The sequence below is a fragment of the Myripristis murdjan genome, chromosome 5, assembly GCF_902150065.1.
Source record: "Myripristis murdjan chromosome 5, fMyrMur1.1, whole genome shotgun sequence".
NCBI classification, from domain to species: Eukaryota; Metazoa; Chordata; class Actinopteri; order Holocentriformes; family Holocentridae; genus Myripristis; species Myripristis murdjan.
The window spans coordinates 29,539,870-29,560,806 of record NC_043984.1 but is presented as its reverse complement, the minus strand read 5'-3'; the positions used below and the strand labels follow the sequence as shown (position 1 = coordinate 29,560,806).

At 42.4% G+C, this 20,937-nt stretch overlaps 1 protein-coding gene and 1 long non-coding RNA gene across 2 annotated transcripts in view; one reads left to right on the top strand and one right to left on the bottom strand.

The window, feature by feature from the left end:
- LOC115359032 (uncharacterized) overlaps nt 1-20,937 on the bottom strand; it is a 396,103-nt gene that overhangs the window by 107,829 nt on the left and 267,337 nt on the right. The gene's annotated exons all lie outside the window — the stretch shown is intronic.
- Nucleotides 7,053-20,937, top strand: part of pdzrn3b (PDZ domain containing RING finger 3b) — a 98,354-nt gene continuing 84,469 nt past the window's right edge. The window contains exons 1-3 of the mRNA XM_030051226.1: nt 7,053-7,890; nt 13,120-13,206; nt 15,005-15,112. Of these exons, the coding sequence (XP_029907086.1) occupies nt 7,177-7,890; nt 13,120-13,206; nt 15,005-15,112 (909 nt within the window). The 5' untranslated portion in view covers nt 7,053-7,176. The remainder of the gene's footprint in view (nt 7,891-13,119; nt 13,207-15,004; nt 15,113-20,937) is intronic.

Here is a 20,937-nt window from a genome sequence, read left to right as displayed (position 1 = left end):
TGGTTGTAGGATGAAGACACGAATGAACCCTCTGGCTTGTCTACCCAGCTGCTCTGAAACTGACTGCACCTGCAAACAGCAAGCTTAATTAACGCAAATATAGCACGAGCTGTGAAAGGAGGGTGACTTTCATTTCTCATAATTATGGCATCATGTGATATGTAACTCCTCTTAGTCAAGGGTTGGATTTCCATGCTTTGGATTTTCAGCCAAAGCCACTGGCCACTTTTTTTTTTTTTTTTGTCTGCTTCCGAAACGGCCTTTGCGGCCTGCTGTAAATCCTGACCACAAATCCCTAACTTTAACTAACAGTAAATATGACTACAAATCCACAGCACCCAACTTCCACAGGGTGTACCCTGGCAATGCAGCTACACTGATTAGCGTTGGCTGCTTTCTCAGTGTATCTAAGCCTCTTCCTTTCTCATGCCTCTTTAATGCATCTTGTCATGGCACAGTAACTTCTACTCTCCACTGAGTAATGGACCACAATGATAGGTCAGGTTTTAGACTGGTGCTGACTTTCTATGATTAGACTATAGGTCGTTAGCCAATGTCTGTTTGCGCTTTCCACTCTTTTGCTCCCCTTAACTTCTGCCTATTAGGTCTTCCTTGATTTGTGCACTTTCCCGTGCAAAGCCAGTTTGATGCATAGGTCCCTCTCTTCCAGCAGTTAAATAAATTTGATTAATTTGTAATCAGTTAGAGGCCAAGTGTTTAACCCCTGGGCAAGACTCATTTTAAAGCCTAATAGAAAAAAGTGTTGCTTATTCACAGCACAGAGGAGATGCGGGGTCCTCTGAGGTTTCAGAGTGATGGAAGTACACTGTCGTTTGCTGCAATGACTAATCTAATCAGCGATACCTCCTATTGCTAATGCACTTTCCAACTGAGCTCCTTCCTCCTCACAGTTTCCCAGTTCATCCATTGTCTTTTCTTGAGAAACTGCTTTGGCACACGTTGATGTTACTTCCTGGCAATGTATTTGCTCCACTATTAACTTCCTCTTTTTAATAGTGTTGGCTTGTCCCATGCAAGGTTCCTTGTGCAAATACAAATGCCTCCATGAACCTGTTGCACTTGCCTCTCAATATCTCTGTCTCGGTTTTGATAGGCCTCTTTGAGAGCTTCCCACTGCCTGCCAGTTGTTAAAGTAGATGTCTCATATTTTTTTATTTTTATGACCTCAGACTTTGTTCCAGCTCAAATCATAGCAGCACATAAGAGTGCCCGATAACACTGACCTGTTAATGCTAAACCTCTATTCACATCCTGGCCTAGCCCTTGAGATCTATTTGAAATCTGGCAATTTTATCTAGATGTTTAGACAGACCTCTCTGATATTGTTGGACTTGCCGTTTTGTCAGCGAGCAAAAATGAATCCATTTTATATTTTGTATCATGCATTAGTCAGAATGTTCCACTCCATGAATCAACACTGATGACAAATTAACATATTCTCTCATCAAAGGAGCAATTACGGACACCAGAGGTAGACCACATCTGCTCTGTGCACTGCATAATGGGCTTACTGTGACACAGTTATTATGATTTGTTTTATTCAGCTTCTGTTTTTTTCACTGCCTACATTTCTGGTCGGTCCCAAAGCATGAAGACAAGCAACGACGTTCAAACAATCACCACTTGTGAAAGAGTTTGGCCTTTCCAAAAATAAAAGGAGTCATACCTGCTCATATATCTGTTAACAATGCGGGGGGTTGGGTTAGTAGCAGCGAGCGAGTGAGAGCCGTGGCTGTCATCACTGCAGTCACGGCTTGTTGGATCATGGTCACTGTTCTCATTATCACCAAGCTTTCAGCATGGCAGCCTGTATCTACACCTCCAACCTTGCTGTCACGCTGCCTCAGGTGTTACACAAGAGCAAAGAACAGCCCCTCCGACATGACCGACCGAGCTACAGGAGATATCTTTCTCACATGCAGATCAACATGTGCATGCATCCAAATCCAGTTTAAAAAAAGAAAAGGATACAATACGGTAACACGGCAAAGCACATGCATATGCAGCAATTATTCACCTAATTAATGTGGTATGGCTATTTTTAAAATGCTACCACAGTGCATACATTTCCATTCAAAGAGCTGACTTGACTTCAACACCAAAGAATGTTGCTATAATTAAACGTTCAAATTTATGGAATGCAAAATGTGTTTTACATGGATGTGAACTCAAAATATGAATCCTTTGTGAGTCACTTCAAAACAAATCTTCCCTTTTATTGGTTTTTAATAAATGATAGCGGCGAGTTACGCCAAGTTTACTTTGCACATTACGTAAAGACTCAGTGGGAACTGAGCTTCCAAAAAATCAGCAGTGCTTCACAGGCTTCAGAGTGGAACCTTTGATTATTTTCCTCCATCCTGTTGTGGAGATTTTCAGGGGCCTCCCCAGCCGGTACCCCTTTGCAAAAGGACTCATCTGTTCCTAATATTACACACTTGTGCTTTGGAAACCTCTGTAACTAATGCATTACGCTAGTCCATCTGCCAAAATGCTGAAGGCTTTATACATGATCTAGATCACACTATACAGATAAATTTCCAGGTAGAATTATACCCTGACAACACATGATTTCATATATAAGATATGTGTTCAAATTATTTTAGAGCATGCACCGTTACACACGATATACTATTGGACTCTGCATCCATTTTGATCAGACCAAGACTCACATCGAGTTTTCTGACCACCCGCCTCCTTGCATCCCATGGAGATTTAATTAGCTACTGTATTTGACTGCAGATTTAGGTCAGATTTTGTTCTTAGACTTTGACTTACTTCACATAAAATGGGGATTTTCTTTCTTTGCACAGTGTTACTTTTGGGTAATTCTGGGTTCCACTGACCCATATCCTGCCTCCAAACCACCCGGAGAGAATTCACAACCGTCTGGTGCATATGGACAAAATATTTATTGGCCTGTGTCCACTTACACAGGGCAGTTTCTGATTGTGATCTGAATAAAAGTTGTGAGAATACTGCAGTGCCATTATTTATCAGTTTCTGCTCTGTTGGCTCTGTTCTTTTTTTTTTCCAGGTATTTATTAGCAAGATCTTGATGTACCGGTAAAGCATATAAATCAAAAACACTTTGGTTTAGCAGTGCTCATCTCTTGTGTGACATGTTGACAACAAATTAAGAGTGTCATACCTTCATACCATCACGAGTGCATTTCAACAACGGCTCTGCTGCCAACACCTGTGTTGTGCAATCATCCCCAATCATACACTCACATGTTTATGCCTGTGAGGATACTGTGGCGGTTGAGCTGCTGTTCACTGTCATAACAGACTGACAGGGCCAGAGTGGTTGTTTGGTTCACACCATCTGTCAGTTGCGTCCTCGGGGATGCGAGTGTAGCCTTGTTTGCTCCCAGCCACAGGCCCGGCCCTCCCAGCCCTCCTGCGAGCGGTATCCTCATAAGGTCACTCCCAAGATCTTTACAAACAACCTTCAAAGTTACTCATTCACTCAAGAAACAAGAGGAACACAACTCCAATTCCCTCATGATAGGCACAATAAGTCATTGATGTTTATAGGAAAAACAAACCGTATTCTTGAACCATAAATCATTTGGGCTAGACTTAACTCAGTTTTGACAATAATACTGACTCCCAGGGGACTTGCAGGCGCATGGGAAACCGCAGCAAGATGGATAATGTATTCCTTTTGTAAGTACATCATGTTTCAGTGCAACATGAAAAGGCATCCCAAAAAGCAATAACTCATCTTCACAGTTTCCCACATGGCCCTCATGTCTTTGACAAATCTAAAGAAGGGTGGTGATGATTACTAAATGGCCCAACTCCAAAGCTGTAAAGAACACTCTCATCACACATGCTGAAACGTAGACTCCTCTGTTACTTTATGACAAAGGCACAGAGTAAGAGGGTTCAGCAGTGAAACCCAGGAGGGATCGATCCATATCACTCATGTTGTGAAAAGATCTTGGCCATCGAGAGAAGAATGCATCTTGACACTCTCTCCATCTGCACAGTTTGTAACTCATAGATTCTCTTCATGACTAATGCGAGATGGCACGTGTCATTGTGAGAAATGTTTTTGTCCGGACAGATTTGCATGTAGAATCACTCTCGTGCATCACGGAACAAGCGAATAAACATGTCTTCCTGCTAGGCAACAATAATTTTTCTTCCTTACCTTATCGGATTCTACAGAAGGTTGAAATGTAAATAACCGACCGGTTTATCTGCCGCAGAGCCACAGAGGGTCAAAAGGTAATGCTGGAAAACTAGACACTGGAAATACCTACGTTAGATTAAACCATGGACATTATCTTAAAAATACTATTTTAACCCAGTGCTGGTGGGAGCATTCATTTCCATTCTGCCCAGATCCTTCACTCACAGCCAGAGCTGGAGGACTGGGATTAACTCTTATCTCTGCTGGGACGCTGCCTGGACCTAACATGGACTTGTCTGGGCCCCCCCCCCTCTTGTTGCCACCTCATCCAGCTTCATGGGAAACATTCCTAAACAGACCATTCCCAGCAACATTAGATAGTATATCAATTTCTTCAACACGACTTAAGTTCAAACCTTTAATTATAACACACAAACTAAATTCCAAATATATTTATACCTGCTGTGACACTACCAAGTAATAGACAAGAAAATTGTACTGTATTTATATTATATTATATATATTTATATTTACATTTCTTTGACTCGAGAGCCAGACTAAACAACTGAATCTCACAGTAAACAGACATAAACTGGCAGGCAGGTTGTTAGTTCCTTCACTGAAATAATAAATCACAGGCAACGGGTTGGCTTAGAGGTGAAGAGGCCGGCCAGTAACCGAAAGGTTGCTAGTTTGATTACCCAGGATGTATTTAAGCATGGTATTTTGAGTAACCTAAAATGTGATGAAACCCAATTTGCAGACAACCTGACCTTTGACCTCTCTGTAGTGATGTAGAAGTGTAGGATGTTATGTATGTGTGCATTCGGGGAAGATTACAGCCTGAAAAATTACCTTGGGTATACTGGACAGTGAAATTGTTCTTATTTGTGGTATGTTCCTGAAAATACACACAGCGAAACACTCTTTCATCTTTCGTCCATTGCATATCCGCTCAAACGTTTTATGACACATTCACCGTGCATATACGGCACAAGGGCGTTTGACAGATCATGCACAGGGAGTTTTTATTTCCCACATCATCTAAGACAACTCATAACATCAGTCTAGGATTACCTTCAAGCTCAGTCTACCTCTGTCACACTTTGCCCGTGAAGTCTTTGATAAGACTTTGTTTTTAGTTCTGCATAATGCACATGTGGAAAGGTTTTATGGAGCATGGCATTGCATAAAACTGGATTTCCCAAAGAGCAGGCAGCCAGTGCAAATGAGAATCCAATCAATAACATGGCAGAGTCGGAACCCACCAAGGCTGCATGTTCTGCCAGCAAAAGACAGTTCAGTGCTGGTCAGAGTGGTTATTTTTGTGTTGTCAGCCAGCAAGGCCAGTATAGCCAATGAGCTGTCCTTCTATCATTTGCCATTCAAATACCTTCAGGATCGCAGCATTTCCTGCTGAGATGTAAATTGCAATGTTTGCAAGCAATGTTTTCTTTATACAGTATGCAGCATTAGTGGGGTCTCTTGACACATGGCAAGAAACCCGAAGACTTACCTCAAACATCTGGTTTCATACTTCACACCGTGATAAAAGTTCATCTTCCTACCTTTTCTGGAATCACCTCCTCAGTCAAAGTATGTTGAAACAAGTCCCGCTTGTGGTTGTACTGATAATGGCCTCCCACAGCCATTTGTTTTGCAAGTGTTGTGCATGTCTGAACTCCCACACACTTGGATATAAATATTCAGCTGCCACACCATGTTGTCTAGCGTTCATATTTAGCAGTCCATCATTTAACACCAAGGCAGTGAAAGTGAGCCTGATATCTGCAGTGCTGTGCAATAATTTTTGGTAGCCTGTTATTAGTTATCTTCCTTTAACACCCCCCTCTCTATCTATTTATCTACCAATCTATAAAAGCAGAGCAATATTCCAGGCTGAGTTTGAAAAATCAATAATTTAGGTAATCATATAGGGTGACCTCCATTTGCAGATCAGTGAAATTCTATTTAACCAACAGGGCACTTAACAAAAACAAATTGAATTAAGCTAAACACTGTGGCATGGAAATGGTAAAGAGCAAGTTTGCCTTTCAAAACTAAAAAACAATGACATCGTGATATTTCGCTTGTAATTATAATGCTCTGTGCAATAATTGCGCGTCAACCACAAACAGCCACCTTCCTATGCCCAAAGCCTGAACGTCATCCAATGCGCTGCTCATACGGTAGTTACGGTAAAGAATTCCTCCACACTTTCGCCCCTGGGAATGCTACCTTCATGTACTATAGGAAATATCGATCACCACATAGGGGTAAACAGGAGTGAGAGCGTCTCTTTGTTTTTCATTTAGTTTTTGTTTTGGAGCAGGGCTTAGAAACTGGGTCAGCAGTTGATGGCAAAAGTGCTGATCGTCTTGGCTTGTTGTGCGGTGTAAATAAAAGTGATTACGTTTCTCTTTTCGCTCTTTAACATTCTGCACTGAGGCTACAACTACGTTTGTGTAAGTTATCAGTGAACAAGGAGGAGCAGCATTATTTCTATGCACTTTATGAGCGCACTTTATGAACTGTTTTACTTTAAGTTGTGTTTTTACTTTGTCTTTTGTAATGTCTTAAGAGCTCTGTCTGTCCTCCGCTGAGAAATAAATACCATCTATCTATCTATTTAATAAAGATTTAGTCCTTTTCATTTTGTTATTCAACCAAAAGTACACTGTGGAAGTGTATTTTTATTTGTTTATTAATTTATTGATTTATTTATTACGGTGAGACTGCATTTTTAAAAGTTACAAGGTCAGTTTTGTTGTGTCCGACCAAAATTACTTGGGTCATACTTCAAGACCACAACCGGTGAAGTCGGAAGTAGGAGCTTACGAGGAGCACCTGAAGGCACCAAAAGTCTCGGTCAATTAGTTTAGTTTAGACATTGAGGAAGGCTTGTAGTCGGTCTGTAAACGCTCCACCAATGACCAGCTAAAACGCCCCACTGCACCTACTCTCATCTGCAGGGGAGGGGATCCCGAACTTTGGATTTTGAGTTTTAAACCATGGGATTCGAGCTGGACCGCTTCAAGGGGACAGTGGACCCGGATTTCAAATGCAACTTGTGTAATAAAGTCCTGGAGGACCCACTGACGACTCCGTGCGGTCACGTCTTCTGCGCCGGCTGCGTGCTGCCCTGGGTCGTCCAGCAGAGCAGCTGCCCCGTCAAATGTCAGCGGATCTCCACCAAAGAGCTGAACCACGTCCTGCCTCTGAAAAACCTGATCCTGAAGCTGGAGATCAAGTGTGACAACCATGCGAGAGGCTGCGAGAAAGTGGTAAAGCTGCAGCATCTGGCCGAGCACGCCGAGATGTGTGATTACTCCCCGGCTAAATGCAGGAATAAAGGGTGCAACGAGGTGCTCAACCTGAAGGACATGGATGCTCATATGCGTGAAACGTGCGATTACCGACCGGTGGGGATTTGCGAGAACGGATGCGGATTGATGCTCACCTACAAGGAGCAGAAACTCAGCGGCCACTGCTGCCTGAGAGCCCTGAAGGCGCACAACAGCGCGCTGCACGGCAAAGTTATCAACCTGGATAAAGAGTTTAAGAAACAGTCTCTGAGAGCCAACAAGCGGGAGAAAGCTCTCCTGACGCAGCTCTCCGCCGTGCACAGCGAGCTGCAGATGACAGCGCTCAAGTATCAGAAGAAATTCACTGAATACAGCGCAAGGATCGACTCCCTCACCAAGTCCCTGGTTTTTACATGCAAGGTAAGGAGCAAAGTTTCCAGGCAGGTTTCTCTGTCTTTCCCTATCCTTTGCAAGATGACTTGTAATCCCATGGTGCAAAAAGTGCCTATATAACAATAAAAAGAAGGTATAAGAAACATTTACACATGCACGCACTGTTAAGGTTAAATATGTTTCATAATATAATAAAGAACGAGCCTGCATGTTGTTGTTTATATATGTTTCATCCCAAACTTCTACATTCAAGTCTATCGAAAAACATGGATTTATGTTTTTTTGCGGTCAGATATTTCATCTGAGTGACATCAAATTGGCCCCCGAAAGCCATTTGGGGGCCAGCTTTACATGTTTTGAATTTGAAACAAACATCTCTCAGCATATTTGCAGTATGGGAAATGATATGCTATTGTTTTGGACAGGATTTGCTTCATCCCAGATGGAAAGGAAAGTCTGACTTTTTCCAAGGCTGGTTGTTGGTGATTCTCCCTTTCACTGCCATGTTTTCAGGGGTTTGGAGGAATTTAAGGCCAGTGCTTGTGCTCAAAAGTTTGTTTCTCTGCTGTCTGCCTTGAGACATGGATGTCAGCTGTGCCTCTGGCCAGCTGGCAGCCAAGGGGGGGAGGGCCAAATATTTACTGCAGTTCTGTACACACCAAGAGCTGGGGTCCAGTTGTACTGCCTCCTCGCAGCCTGCTTGTTTGTAACTTTCTGTCATCAGATGTTCGCCCTTTCCCTGCCACAATAATAACAAATTATAGTCATGAATGCAATGGCAGTAACAGCCTTTTATGAATAACTATGATACACGGCAGTGGATCCCAAAGTGGGGTTCTTGAAAGAATTACACAGTATGATAATGTGTGAATTTGCCTTTTTTTGCTCATAGTTATACCTCTGAGCTGCTCTCTTCCCACTCACAGTCAGTGTATCATACTGTATCTAACCCCGGCTAATTAGATCGGGGTCTGTGAGCCAACAGATAAAAGGTCTGGGACCCCTGGTGTAAGGAATAAGCATGTTTTATGGATGAAATTTAACAACCTAATAGCCTACCTCTTGTAATTATCAATTCCAGCATCATAAAAGATGTACAAGTTCATCAGTTGGTTAATATATTGAAAAATGAATGGTATGCTTAATGCACTGCTGCAGTAGGGAGTGGTCGGATTATGAATAGGCCTAGTAATAAAATCTTTGTGAGATGATGACAAAGAAGAGCAATTAGAATCAATTTGCACACACACACACACACACACACACACACACACACACACACACACACACACACACACACACACAGTTTATAGCTATGCTGCAGAAAACAGTGTGAACTAACGGAAAAGGCTGTTGCCTGTTTTATCACTTTGAATTTATACCTATTAGTTATCTTATTTTGCTGCATTTTGGTTATTATTTGACATTATTGTATGAGTAAATTTCCATCTTTTAAAAATGACAGGCTTAAATGCTACCATCTCAAGGGTTTTTCTTGTTTTTGATGAGGAGTTGGAAGGGGGGGGGGTGGTAATTTCATTAGTTAGTGGGCACAGTTCCTAGTGAAATCTGTTCCGGTAGACTGGTAAATTGCTCACCAAAAGCAAAGATGCAAGGAAATGGTGCAATCACTCACGCTGCCATAAAGATGCTTGCAGGGCCTGTAGCACTGCTGGTTATTATGATTCATTTGACAGAGGTGTATTAAAATCCTGCCATTGAGAATATTGTTCTCACTGAAACTCAGTGTCAACAGAATGGAGAAAGCCCCCTTCTGACAAAGCTCAGGCTTAAATTAAAGACACAGGAATTGTTAAGGAAATCATCCACATGAGAGACGAAATAGGTTGAATTTGGATAATATGGTTAGTCAGAAAGGTTTTTTTTTTCTCTTTCGGAGTCTTTCTTTCGATCCAGTCAAGCAGTGAACACGATTGCCTGGTGGGAGACCCTCAGTGCACATGGGGCATTATGAAACAGAGCGACACAGGCGGAATTAGCTGTGGGACGCAGGTGACTCGCACACTGCCACTGCACTCAGAGTGTCTTTGAGCCGCAGCCCGACTTTCTGCTTGTGCTATCAGTGATCAGTTGTTATCAGATTTGCTGCAATTTACGGCCTATTTGTTTTGACATATTTGTTCCCCGAGCCACTGCCAAAATGGGAAAATAGGCCCATCACTGTGTGCAGCGTTTGACAGGTAACCTACTTTTTTTGTTGTTTTCAAGTCTTAGTCGCTCTGTAAGGGTTTGGCTTCGGCTGGCTGGCCCAGATGGAGGATTTTAATGTGTTCCTTTAACGGCGAGGCAGAAACTGAGTGAGACTTGAGGACGACCTGGCCATGTGGAATAACTGACTGGATGGCAGGAGTGTTTTCACTATTGCTCTTGTGCTTTTTTCTTTAAAGGAACAGAACTTGTTTTTTATAATTTTTTTGCAAGCAGGCTAATGAGAATAAAACCAAACGAAAGAGAAAGCTGAGATGTCTTTCCAGTTCACTTCAGGACTGCTGGGATTGCTGTCACACTTTCTTTCCAGCTTTAAAACTTTGTTTTGACCCGAGCTCCTTCATGGCTGTTTTGAACAACAAATGCTTGTGCAACATGATGTGATAAAGAGCTTGTGTCAGAATCACGAGACATGAAACAGACTGCACACCCCCCCACCACCACCACTCCACTGAATTTGATCAGGGTAATCATGGACTCAATCTGATTAGGCTAATCGTGGTCTAATTTTCAAGCATGAATCTATGAGATCATTTAACAGAATTATTGTAGGCCATTAGTTATCTCTCACACATAGATGTCAAGTGGGAATGACAGAGATACGACTTTGTAGTTTCCATCATGTTAATGTTGAAAATAAATCTCCCTCTTGCCATAACTCACTGGAAATTGTTATTTCAGAGCAACCCTTGAAACAAATCAGCAGTGGCCCAGTGCTCTCTCTTGGTTTCTCCTTTCCCAGTGAGACACTGTCGTTGAAACGGCCATCATTAATCATGAAAAATGACCCAAAAAAGAAAAGTCACAAGTCACACGCTCTGTTAAACACCTTTTTTTTTTAAAGTAGCCACCAAGGACCTGCCCTTTAATTGTAGGCTAATACTTTGTAAATCAATAATATTTTCATGTTAAACTATAGCTACATGTTTTTCATGGAGCGGTGACTGCACTATAATAAGACACACTGTTGTAAGAGGCAGATGGATGGAAAGCAACGTGATGGAGGACAGACTCGGAAAGTCTGACTGGTGCTAAGGTGAAGTCTCAAAGTAAGTTGCCAAGTCACCAAAGAGAATTAGGTCATGTTTCTCTCCGAGTTTACTCTTTTTCTTCCTCTCTCTCCACAAATGCAGATTAATAATTTACGTCCTTGACTTAATATTTTGCTGCTTGTCATTGCATCATCATTGCATTCACCCAAATTATATAGCCTAGTTATGCATTTTTTATGGTAAGAACGCTTATTTTTATTTATTTATTTATTTTTTATCACGTAAGCATACCTAAGCTTTCAGTAAAGGGGCCACCTCCTGAATAGATTCACTTCATTTGACACCATCAGGGTTTAGAGTTTGTCTGGAGCTGCAATTAAAATTTTAGGAGATCCGGTGACTCAAAGTTCCTCCCGAGAAAAGGTCCAAGCCATCATATCCAACTTCTCTTGTGATTTGCAGGCATATATGGACGTAGTATTGAGGGTCTATATAGGGTAAATATTTAAAACATTTCCCAGCCATTCTCATATTAGACACACAAAAGTAAGAAAAAAGAAATAAGCAGGCCTGCTAGGTATGTATCAAATTGAGCTTCCCTTAAAAGTAGAAATGAAAATAAATATTGCTCACTTCAGTCATCATCTGCACAACAGTGGCTCTCTATCCGGAGCATTTATCAGAAATCTACCAGTAATATAAAGCGCCTGTTGCAAAACTGAGGCAGCATTAGGCATAACAAAAACATAACAGTTGTACTGGATGAAAAATCAAAGTGATTATTTTGAACAAATCTGAATTTATCTTTAGCACATCTTTGTCATTTTTCTCCTGCATTTGCTTCTCTGTCTCACTGAATACAAGCACCTCCTGCGGCACGATTGCTATGACTGGCCGAGCTGGTGGAGTGTTTTAAATAATGCACAGGACAGATGCAGAGATACGGTAGCCACAGCAAACCACAGCACCATGAAAAGTTTGCAAAGTGTTTCGCGGTCCGGGTGGAATCATTACTTGGGCTGGACGTGAACCGGAGTCTGCTAAATGGTGATGCCTGTGACCGAGAGTTCACAAAAAAAATGCCCCTTAGTCCATTTTAATGTCTCTCAAGGACAAAATGTGAAGACACCTTGAAAGCTCATCCACTTAACTCTGTGGGTTGCAGCAGATTGAGTTTGGCTCACTTAGAGAGAATAATCTGATATGCTTGTAACTTTTTTTTTTTTTTTTTTTTTTTTTTAGCTTTCATGCCTCAAAATTTATAGCCAATTTCATGTCAGCTGAGCCCTCACTCATAATGCTGCACTATCTGCTTGCTAATGTGCCATTACTCTTCACAATAATGTGGAAACATGTGGTGCTAATGTTGCAGTGACATGGTGCAGGAGTCTGCATTCCTGCATGGCCTGACATGCACAGCGTGGTCTCAGCCTATATGGTAGTCCGGGAACTGTACATGCCAATAATATCTGCTTTATATTTAGTCCATGTATGTTGCAGCACACTGGAATGGCAGCTGAAATTACTCTATGTTTCCTGGTAGCTCCCCCTTAAAGTCCCTCTAAAAAAAAAAAAAAAACTGATTAAGAGCTGACTGTGCACGAGTTCTTCATGTCTTCTCGCCACTGACTGAGAGGCCTCTTGGTGTATTAATATACATAGCCTAACCGTTTTGGAGAGGAAAGGGGCCTTCGCTCCTCTTTGAACTTGCGGCTAAAGAGCTTCTGTTCTTAGGTGTGGCTAAAAAATAGAGAATGGTGCCGCTTCCCATGGCGAAGACATGAACAGAATTACAAGAGTATTTAGTTACTCTTACCCCTGCGCGTTGCGCTGTTTACCGTTTTTGCGTTTCAGCATTTCTGTACTCATTCCCTGCTAATGAGGTCAATCAGTTGTTGATTATTTTTCCGTTCCTCTTCTGCACTTATCCATTTTAAATGTTCTGTAGCCCGACTGGAATGAATAAAGGACTTCATGCCATCCCTTTGTTCATGTGTCTTTGTCTTGTCTATTTTTTCCCCTGTCTGTCTTGTAGGAAAGCGAGAGTAAAAGCGTGACAGTAGTCCTTCTTCGGGAAGGCGGATCTCTGGGATTTAACATCGTAGGAGGAAGACCATGTGGGGTGAGTTCAAAGCCAAATCTCATGTTGGACATCTCTTCTCCCCGGTGATCGGCCAAGTGTCATATGGCAACTGAAGAATGAATGAGCACATACTTCATGTACCGCAGACTTTCTCTGCACTGATGTAACTTAGACAGTCATGCACATGTTTTCGAGTCTGTGGATAGATGGACCGCATCTATCAAGTTTTATTGTGTTTATATATTGGTATGGTTTAGCGGATTTGGCATCACAGATAAAAAAACTATAATTACTTTTATGAGAGTTAAATCTGGGATTATGGCTGCGACCACAGTTGTTTTGTCTCTAATTGAGGGGATTTTGGTGGTGAGGTAAACACAGAGGAGTGGAAAGGGTCTTTTTATCCAAGCCTCTCACAGCCACTATATTTTCTGTCTCGAGGCTCCGAAGTGAGGCTCATTAATGATGCCTCAAGGTCCGACGAGTGAAAGGTTCAGAAGATCTCCGACACTGGTTAACACAGCTTCATCTGCCATACATGGAGCTCCTTACTACAGCGTGTGCTCGCGAGCCCCGATGAAATGGTGCTCTCCGTATCTGTTTCACCAGGACTGTGTGCCCAACTGTTACAAGGCTGTATTTCCATAGCCACAGTGACGCACTTTGCTGTAGTGACATAGATTATCACAGTAAAATCTTTTTATAGCAGGAAACTATAAAAAGATCTAAACATTAAAAGTAGTGTTTCTTTCCTGATTCCATGGTCTTGTAGATTTGTGACCTCTCTGGCCGACCTGACAGAACCACTTATCAAACTCAACCATACGAGAGCACAGAGTGTGCTATGGCTTTTGGTTCACTGGTAGCCTCAAATCAAGTTTACAGTGCCAGTAACTGTTAATTAAATTGGAAATAGCTAATATCCCTGTAGCTTTTGACGCGTGTTCCCTGTGGCTGAGCAAGGGCTGTTTTGCTGGCATAGCCTGGTGCAAGACTAATAGTAATTGGCTGCAGAAGGGCGAAGTGCTGGAATTTGTCCACATCTCTCAAAGCAGGCAAAGTATTAGACTCCTCACAAAGTCTTCTTACAGCTGTTCCATAGACCCATGAGCAATTTGTGGAGAAGCACTGCAGTGTTAACACTGGTATATGATGAGACTGAAAGAGGAAGCGGGCCAGAAATAATTAATTACAGCGTTCGCAGCGTGACGTCTGAGGTTTCTTTAAGTATTCCATTAAAATTTAGAAGTGTCGCACAGCACAGCGGGAGTGTAGAGTGGGTTTCATGTGGTTTTGAGGAGAGAGCTGAGAGGGATGTTGGCAGCAGCTTTTGTTAAGCCAATCTTAGCTCTGACACTGGGGTCATGGCCACAGTAATAGATGCACAGCAGCTCATATCCATCCAACATTTAGCCCCTCTGCAGGCCAGGGTCGGTGCTCCAGGTCTGGGGAGCACGCATGTGAAGTGGAAGCACATCATGGCACGGTGCTGTATGCAGCTGCAGCTCTTTGCCAGTCACTGCAGGCTGTTGATGTCCACAGGCAGTGGCAGCATTAACGAGGAAGATTGCATGCCATACCAAACTTAGTTTGTTTGGGCAAGCCATTTGCATTGTCTGCATAATATCTCCAGGCGTTTTTAAACTAGGTTACCCAGTTTAATTGAAAGTTTAAGAGAATGTTCCTAACATTTCCTTTGTTGCAGATATGAATAAACACTGAATTTTAATCCCTTACCATTTGTGCAGTTATGAATATACTGGTTAGTATTTTTTGTAAACAATTTGATGAATGTCCTTTTTATCCTCTTGTCAAGTAACCGTTATTTACCCGACAGGATGACAACGACGCCACCTCAAATGAAGGGATCTTTGTATCCAAGATTGTTGAGAAAGGGCCAGCAGATAAAGATGGAGGCCTTCAAATCCACGACAGAATTATAGAGGTATGTGACCGACGGTGGAGTTTCATGAAAACGTTAAAAAAAAAACAAGAACAGAAGTTGTAAAAAGGAAATTGTCTGTGAGTTGTTGTCTGCCCTATGAACACCATGACATTGAGAAAGTCATCTCTCAATATCTGTGAGCCAGTGACCTCTGAAAAGGAAACCACAGCTCAACAGCAAATGTGAGAAACTGTGGAAGCATTTTAGGGCTGCACACAGAGCTGGGAAGTAACAAAGTACAAATACTTTGTTGCAGTGCTTAAGCAGATTTTTGAGATATCTGTATTTGCATGGGTATTTTTTTTTTTTAGTCTTACACCCTGCATTTTAACACAAATACCTGTGCTTTATAGTCCTTACGTTTTCAAAACAGTCTCGCTACTTGAGTGTTAATGCATGCAGGGGGAATTATTGATTATTTTTATTTTTGCTTTGCACGCCCTCCCAATATCAAGACTGATTTCAACCTAAATGGTTAGGACAACTCCTTGGTGTATCCATGTGTTCATATCATGCACGGTAGACATAACAAGATGAAGAGAGGGAGACGTGACTGCAGAGAAATGGCATCCAGTGAATCTGATGTATGACATATGCTAAGTTTGTTGCTAGTGACAGCAGATTCTGCATGCACAGCAGCTAGTGAGGCTTTGGTTGTCTTATAAACTCACCGTGTGCACCCCTTCACCAGAGCCTATAGCAAACTGACTGCTGTGCGTGCAAAGCCTGAGTGTCACCTGCCTGTAAACATGCACGAGACACTTCCGCTGTCACAGATAATGTCTCCTGGATGCTACAGAGAGGCGTTCAGTTACAGGAGGCGGATGCGTGTGTGCATTCCCGTAATCAGAGGCATCTCGTCCGGGTGCTGGTTAAAAGTCAAAAAGTCACTGTCATGGGGCTTGTCCATGCCCTAATGTGGAATGCTTAACACACACGCAAAATTATTTGCCTGGTGTTTTCTGAAATGGTTGGCAGAGGACTCACCCAAGAGGGGTAGAAGTTGTTTGAAGAGGATAGACCTTTTTACGTACCCAAATTAAGAAAATAATGATTGCTAATTGTATATTTCCACATGAATAACATGCTGCAGGTATCTGGTGAAATTTCCTGTATTTTTTCATAGCTCAATATCTATTATGGAAAAAAAAGAAAAGAAATTGCAGTGTCAGTTTTTTTCATGCAGAGTTAAAGTGTTTGCATGTTGGTCTTAAAGCAGCTCAAGATAATAAGTAGGCATAGACAGAAAATGTTTCCACATGCACCTCAAACAATCAACACTCAAGTTAAAGAGTTGTTAAGTGGGGCATTACTTTGGGTAGAATAAGATAAACCCAAGGCAAGGCTGTGTGTCTTTGGTTTTTCGGCGTGAGAGAGCAGTCTGTGTGGCTGACAGATTCCTCCTGACAGAGCTGCCGTGTGGCATCCTCCCCTCGCCTTTATATGTGTGGAAAGGCCAGCTCACCCTCAGGTCAGCTGGAAAGACGCATTGAAAAAATCATCATCACCAAGATTGCCTCCGTAGCACAGTGTCGACGAGAATCTTGCACAATGGACGCATTGAAGTGAGAGGTTTATGTGAATCATAAGTGTGTATTACTGCGTGCCACAAGATGACAAATATGGTTTGTCGCAGGCATTATTGTCAAACCTCAGTTAAATTGCCCCAGAGCATTTTGACCAGCGCAGTGTTTACATAGATGTTTGTGTGCTTCCATTGGAAAGTGTTTACAAGCGCAGAAGGCTCCTACATCTGGACTCTATCGATCACTGCATCCTGTCGTTTGTGTAGTTTAATGCTAACTACTTACAAAAATGCCACAAGCCTTTTCGACTCGAGCCTCTCGCAGCGGTTTTAAGTTCTGTGGTTGTAAATATGGTAACACCCATAACTAAGATGTGACATGTTAGTCCTCAGTCGTAATCTCTTCAAGTAACAGAATCAAGTGGCTCAACGCGCTTCGCTCATTGAGATTTGTCATAAGCTCCTTTGACAATAGGCAGATTGAGCCACCGAACTGCGACAAGCAATTCACTTGGCGCCTGGTGACTTGAGACTTGAGAATAGAGCCTCCAAGTGGGCCACTAGCTGGAGAGGGAAGAGGGATTAGCTCATGTGTCACATGAATGTATACCACTGGAACCAAATGTGCGTGTGTTTGTGTGTGTGTGTGTGTGTTCATGAGGTTGTCTGCATGTATGTGCGTTTGTGCGGCTGGGTGTGTGAGCGAGTATACAATGGTGGATTTTCTAAGGGAATTGTATTAATGGGCCAAATGCTGGTGTAGTTTGTTACATGATATGTCATCTTGTGTAGGATTTTCGGTGATATAGCCGTTCACCCTCCATCGACTTAAAAGAACACAGATTTCGCTCAAGGATGATGGTGCACTTAGCGCTGGTGTGTTTGTCCTTGTGTTGTTTTCGAGCCATTGTGGAGGACGTCACCAAATCTCTCCAAAGAGGAGAAAACAGGAGCAGAGAGGACGCGAAGAGCCTAAGGACAGTGCACATGGCCCTATTAAGTGACCCTTTTTTTCAAGTAAAGAGGGATTACAAGACAAAACCCAGCAAAATAAATTGTTCAAGCATTGAAATAGTAATGTATAGACAATTCAGAGTTGTTGTTTCCCCCTGGTGTTTTTCATCAGGCAAGAAAACCGATATTGGAGGCGGTTCGTATTTCGCTGAGTCTTTCTTTGTTACTTGGCCAAAGGAAAAAAAAAAAAAAAAAAAAATCCTTGTCATGGTATTCCAAATACAATGAGGAATGCAGAGTCATAAAAAGAGGTTTGCAATTGTCTGTGAAGTTTGCGGGTTACAATGGTGAATCAAAGGAACTTAATACCAACCCAGAGGCAGTTTCATGTATTGTGTGTGTAGCTTCTGTAGGTCGATAAACGAAGAGCTTGTAGGCCTGTCCTACTTAGCGTCCAGTGTGACACACGGTCCATTTTGGAAGTGTGCACTTGAAAGCCAGAGCCACCAAAACCCTTCAAATCTGGTTTCTTGTCACACCTCTCCGTCAGCAATTTTTTCCTGCGCTTTCGACTCCAGTGGGTTGGATCAACCCCCAATCACCCCGACCACATCTACAGAGGCTTTTTTTTTTTTTATTCCAGACTTGATGATGATTTTTGCATCAAAGGCATTTTCAAAGTGAACGCCTGAGACAACCTACTGTGGACGGGAACATAACAAATATTTGGGAGCTAAACTCGGGACCCGAAATGCTCATGGCAGAGTCATTACAGTTGGAGTGGATATTACAAGAAAGAATAACCAAAGAGAGTACGAGGCACTTTTGAAGTGAGAGTTAAAAGCTTTTGGTTCACACTGTGACCCGATTCACCTCGACTGAGCCTTCACCACGTTTTCATAACGGAGCTTTTCAGATTGGCAGCAGAAAATAAAGATTTTTTAACCTTGAGATTTGATCGTGTATCCACCACCTCCATGTCTGCCACTCACAATGCTCTGTTTTCCTCATTTTAAGGCCGTGATTGCATAACCTGAATTTTGGAAGATTCAACAGGTTTCGTGCTTTAGTCATCACCGCCCCCGTTTTCCATAGCTGCCTGTGGAGATGGAAGCGTTTGTCTTTTTCTCCATCACAAACAAATTCACCATACGACACTACAAAGAGGATAATGACAGCCATTCGCGAAGCATAGCATAGCCTCGCTATGGGGATCAAATGGTCTATAAGGGGCCAATCGCATTACATGGAACAGTGAAAACCGAATTCACCTGAGGAGGTGGAAACCGCCGCACTGTAAACAGCCAGAGAGCTATTTTGTCATCCTGTAGTAGAGGTGTTAGTTCCAGTAAGTCTATATGGATGTAGCATGTACATGATGATCCACGGCTTGTCCTACTATAACAGGCTCTTAGTGGGGGAGTGTGATAGCAGATGGCTGTCCTCTAACTGTGCTACAGGCTGGTACGAATCAGCGCATGAATGCCTCCTTGTTCAGCCGGAGACATTTTTCTCATAAAACCTCGAGCTGTGTTTGCTTTCGCTAGCCCCTCCGCAAAGCTGAAAAATCTTAGCACTCTGGTCAGGAGCTCTGTGTGTTTGCCACCGGGATTTGATAAATAAGTTCTGATTCAGTTTGACTCATGGGCTCTGCTCTGCTTGCCCCTTTCATTTTAGACGACTTACTCTTTAATCATGTTTTCAGATAGATAATTGATTCTGCACTAAAAGCGCAAAAAAAAAAAAAAAAAAAAAAAAAACTGTCGAAAGTAGTGTTTAGGAGCCTGTGTGTACACTGCATAGTTATAATTATAGCATTGCAGCATAGTTTTTCTTCAGTTTCACAGAACATCAAGCCTTATTGGATGTCTGAGACTTTGCTCTTTACAGCGTCATGGCATTGCAAATCACTGAGCCTTTTTTTTTTTTTTTTTTGCAAGAATAACCCCTTGGTGGTTATTTTGGTAAATCTTCCAGCCTCCTCTGACCTTTTTGCTTGTATGACTAAACCAGTGCCCCAATCCTTTAACGACTATACTTGATCTCTCAGGGTGCAGAGGATGTTGTTTGCCTGGGTTTCGGAGTGTGAGAATTGGAAGAGAATGGAGACGCCTGGGCTGCCGTTGTAAATGTCGCCTTGTAAATCCTCTGCAAACATTCTTGGGTCACGGAGGGTGAACAACAACAACTACTTTAAAATAAACTGACATTGAGGAGATGCCAATTCTAATGTGGTGGATGTGGATGTTGGAGGGAGGCGAGGGCGGGTGGGTGCGGGGCTATTGTCAACAGAAATGTGTCCCAGCTGAATTTTGACAGCAGCCGAAACATTCGGAGTGCCCGCGGACAGAGCCACATTGAGGCGGCATGGCTAAAGCCTGTCTTAAGTTATCCAGTCATTTTGAGATGAGCGCTGTTTAGAGATCCCCTCAGTGCTCTCGTTGTTTACATTGGGTGGCTTCCTTCACTTGTTTTCCCTGGGTAGCATTTGAAGTGAAAACTGGTGATCGCGACGACATGATTTAACACAAAACTTTGGGTGTATTTTCGGCATGTAAACATTCGCTCTGTGTCATCAGCTGTATCGCTTCTTTTTCCATGTCATGTGGCACTGATCAAGTACTTTTCCTTCTTTTCTGGTTTTTTTTTTTTTTTTTTTTTTTCACAGACATCATGTGCTTCTCGGCTGTGATTATTCTCCCCTGCTGTTTTTTTTAAATGGTTCCACAATTTGGCTCCGTAGGGTTCAACAAGGCATCTTAAAAAAAGGACTGAAATAGCAGGCATTTTGTGACAGCATAGATGACGCAAGTTGAATTCACTGGCAATTACCTATGTTTGTCTAACCTGTTAGAGATGCATAATGTCTTTTTGCATGATTAGCTCGAGGAAGAGGAGGAGGCTTGCGGTGGAAAAATGCCACGGGTCACAATCAAGCGTGTCTGAAATGCAAAGTAGGCTGCTCTGAATGCAACTATTTTATTGGGAACAGGGATATAAAATTTAACACTCCTAAAACTCCTTACTTCACTAGACTCTAATCAGCTGCATTGTATCTGACACAGCCAGTTCCCATGATAGGCTCCAGCTTAAACCAGTTATCAAAGAACTCATGGCGTTTTGGCTTTGCGACTAATTCTATGTCCAAGGTGATTAAACTTAAGGAAAAATGATGTGTCACCCTATTTAAAAGAAGCTGCCAAATGTATGTTATCTTTTGAACTGCAGGTTTTTCAGCGTCCATGCTCACATTTTGGGAGAGTGACAAACTCGAGAGCAGCGATCTCTTATCTACTTTTGACCTAAGACTTGTGAGGTTACCCACAGTGCACCACTTAACACCCCA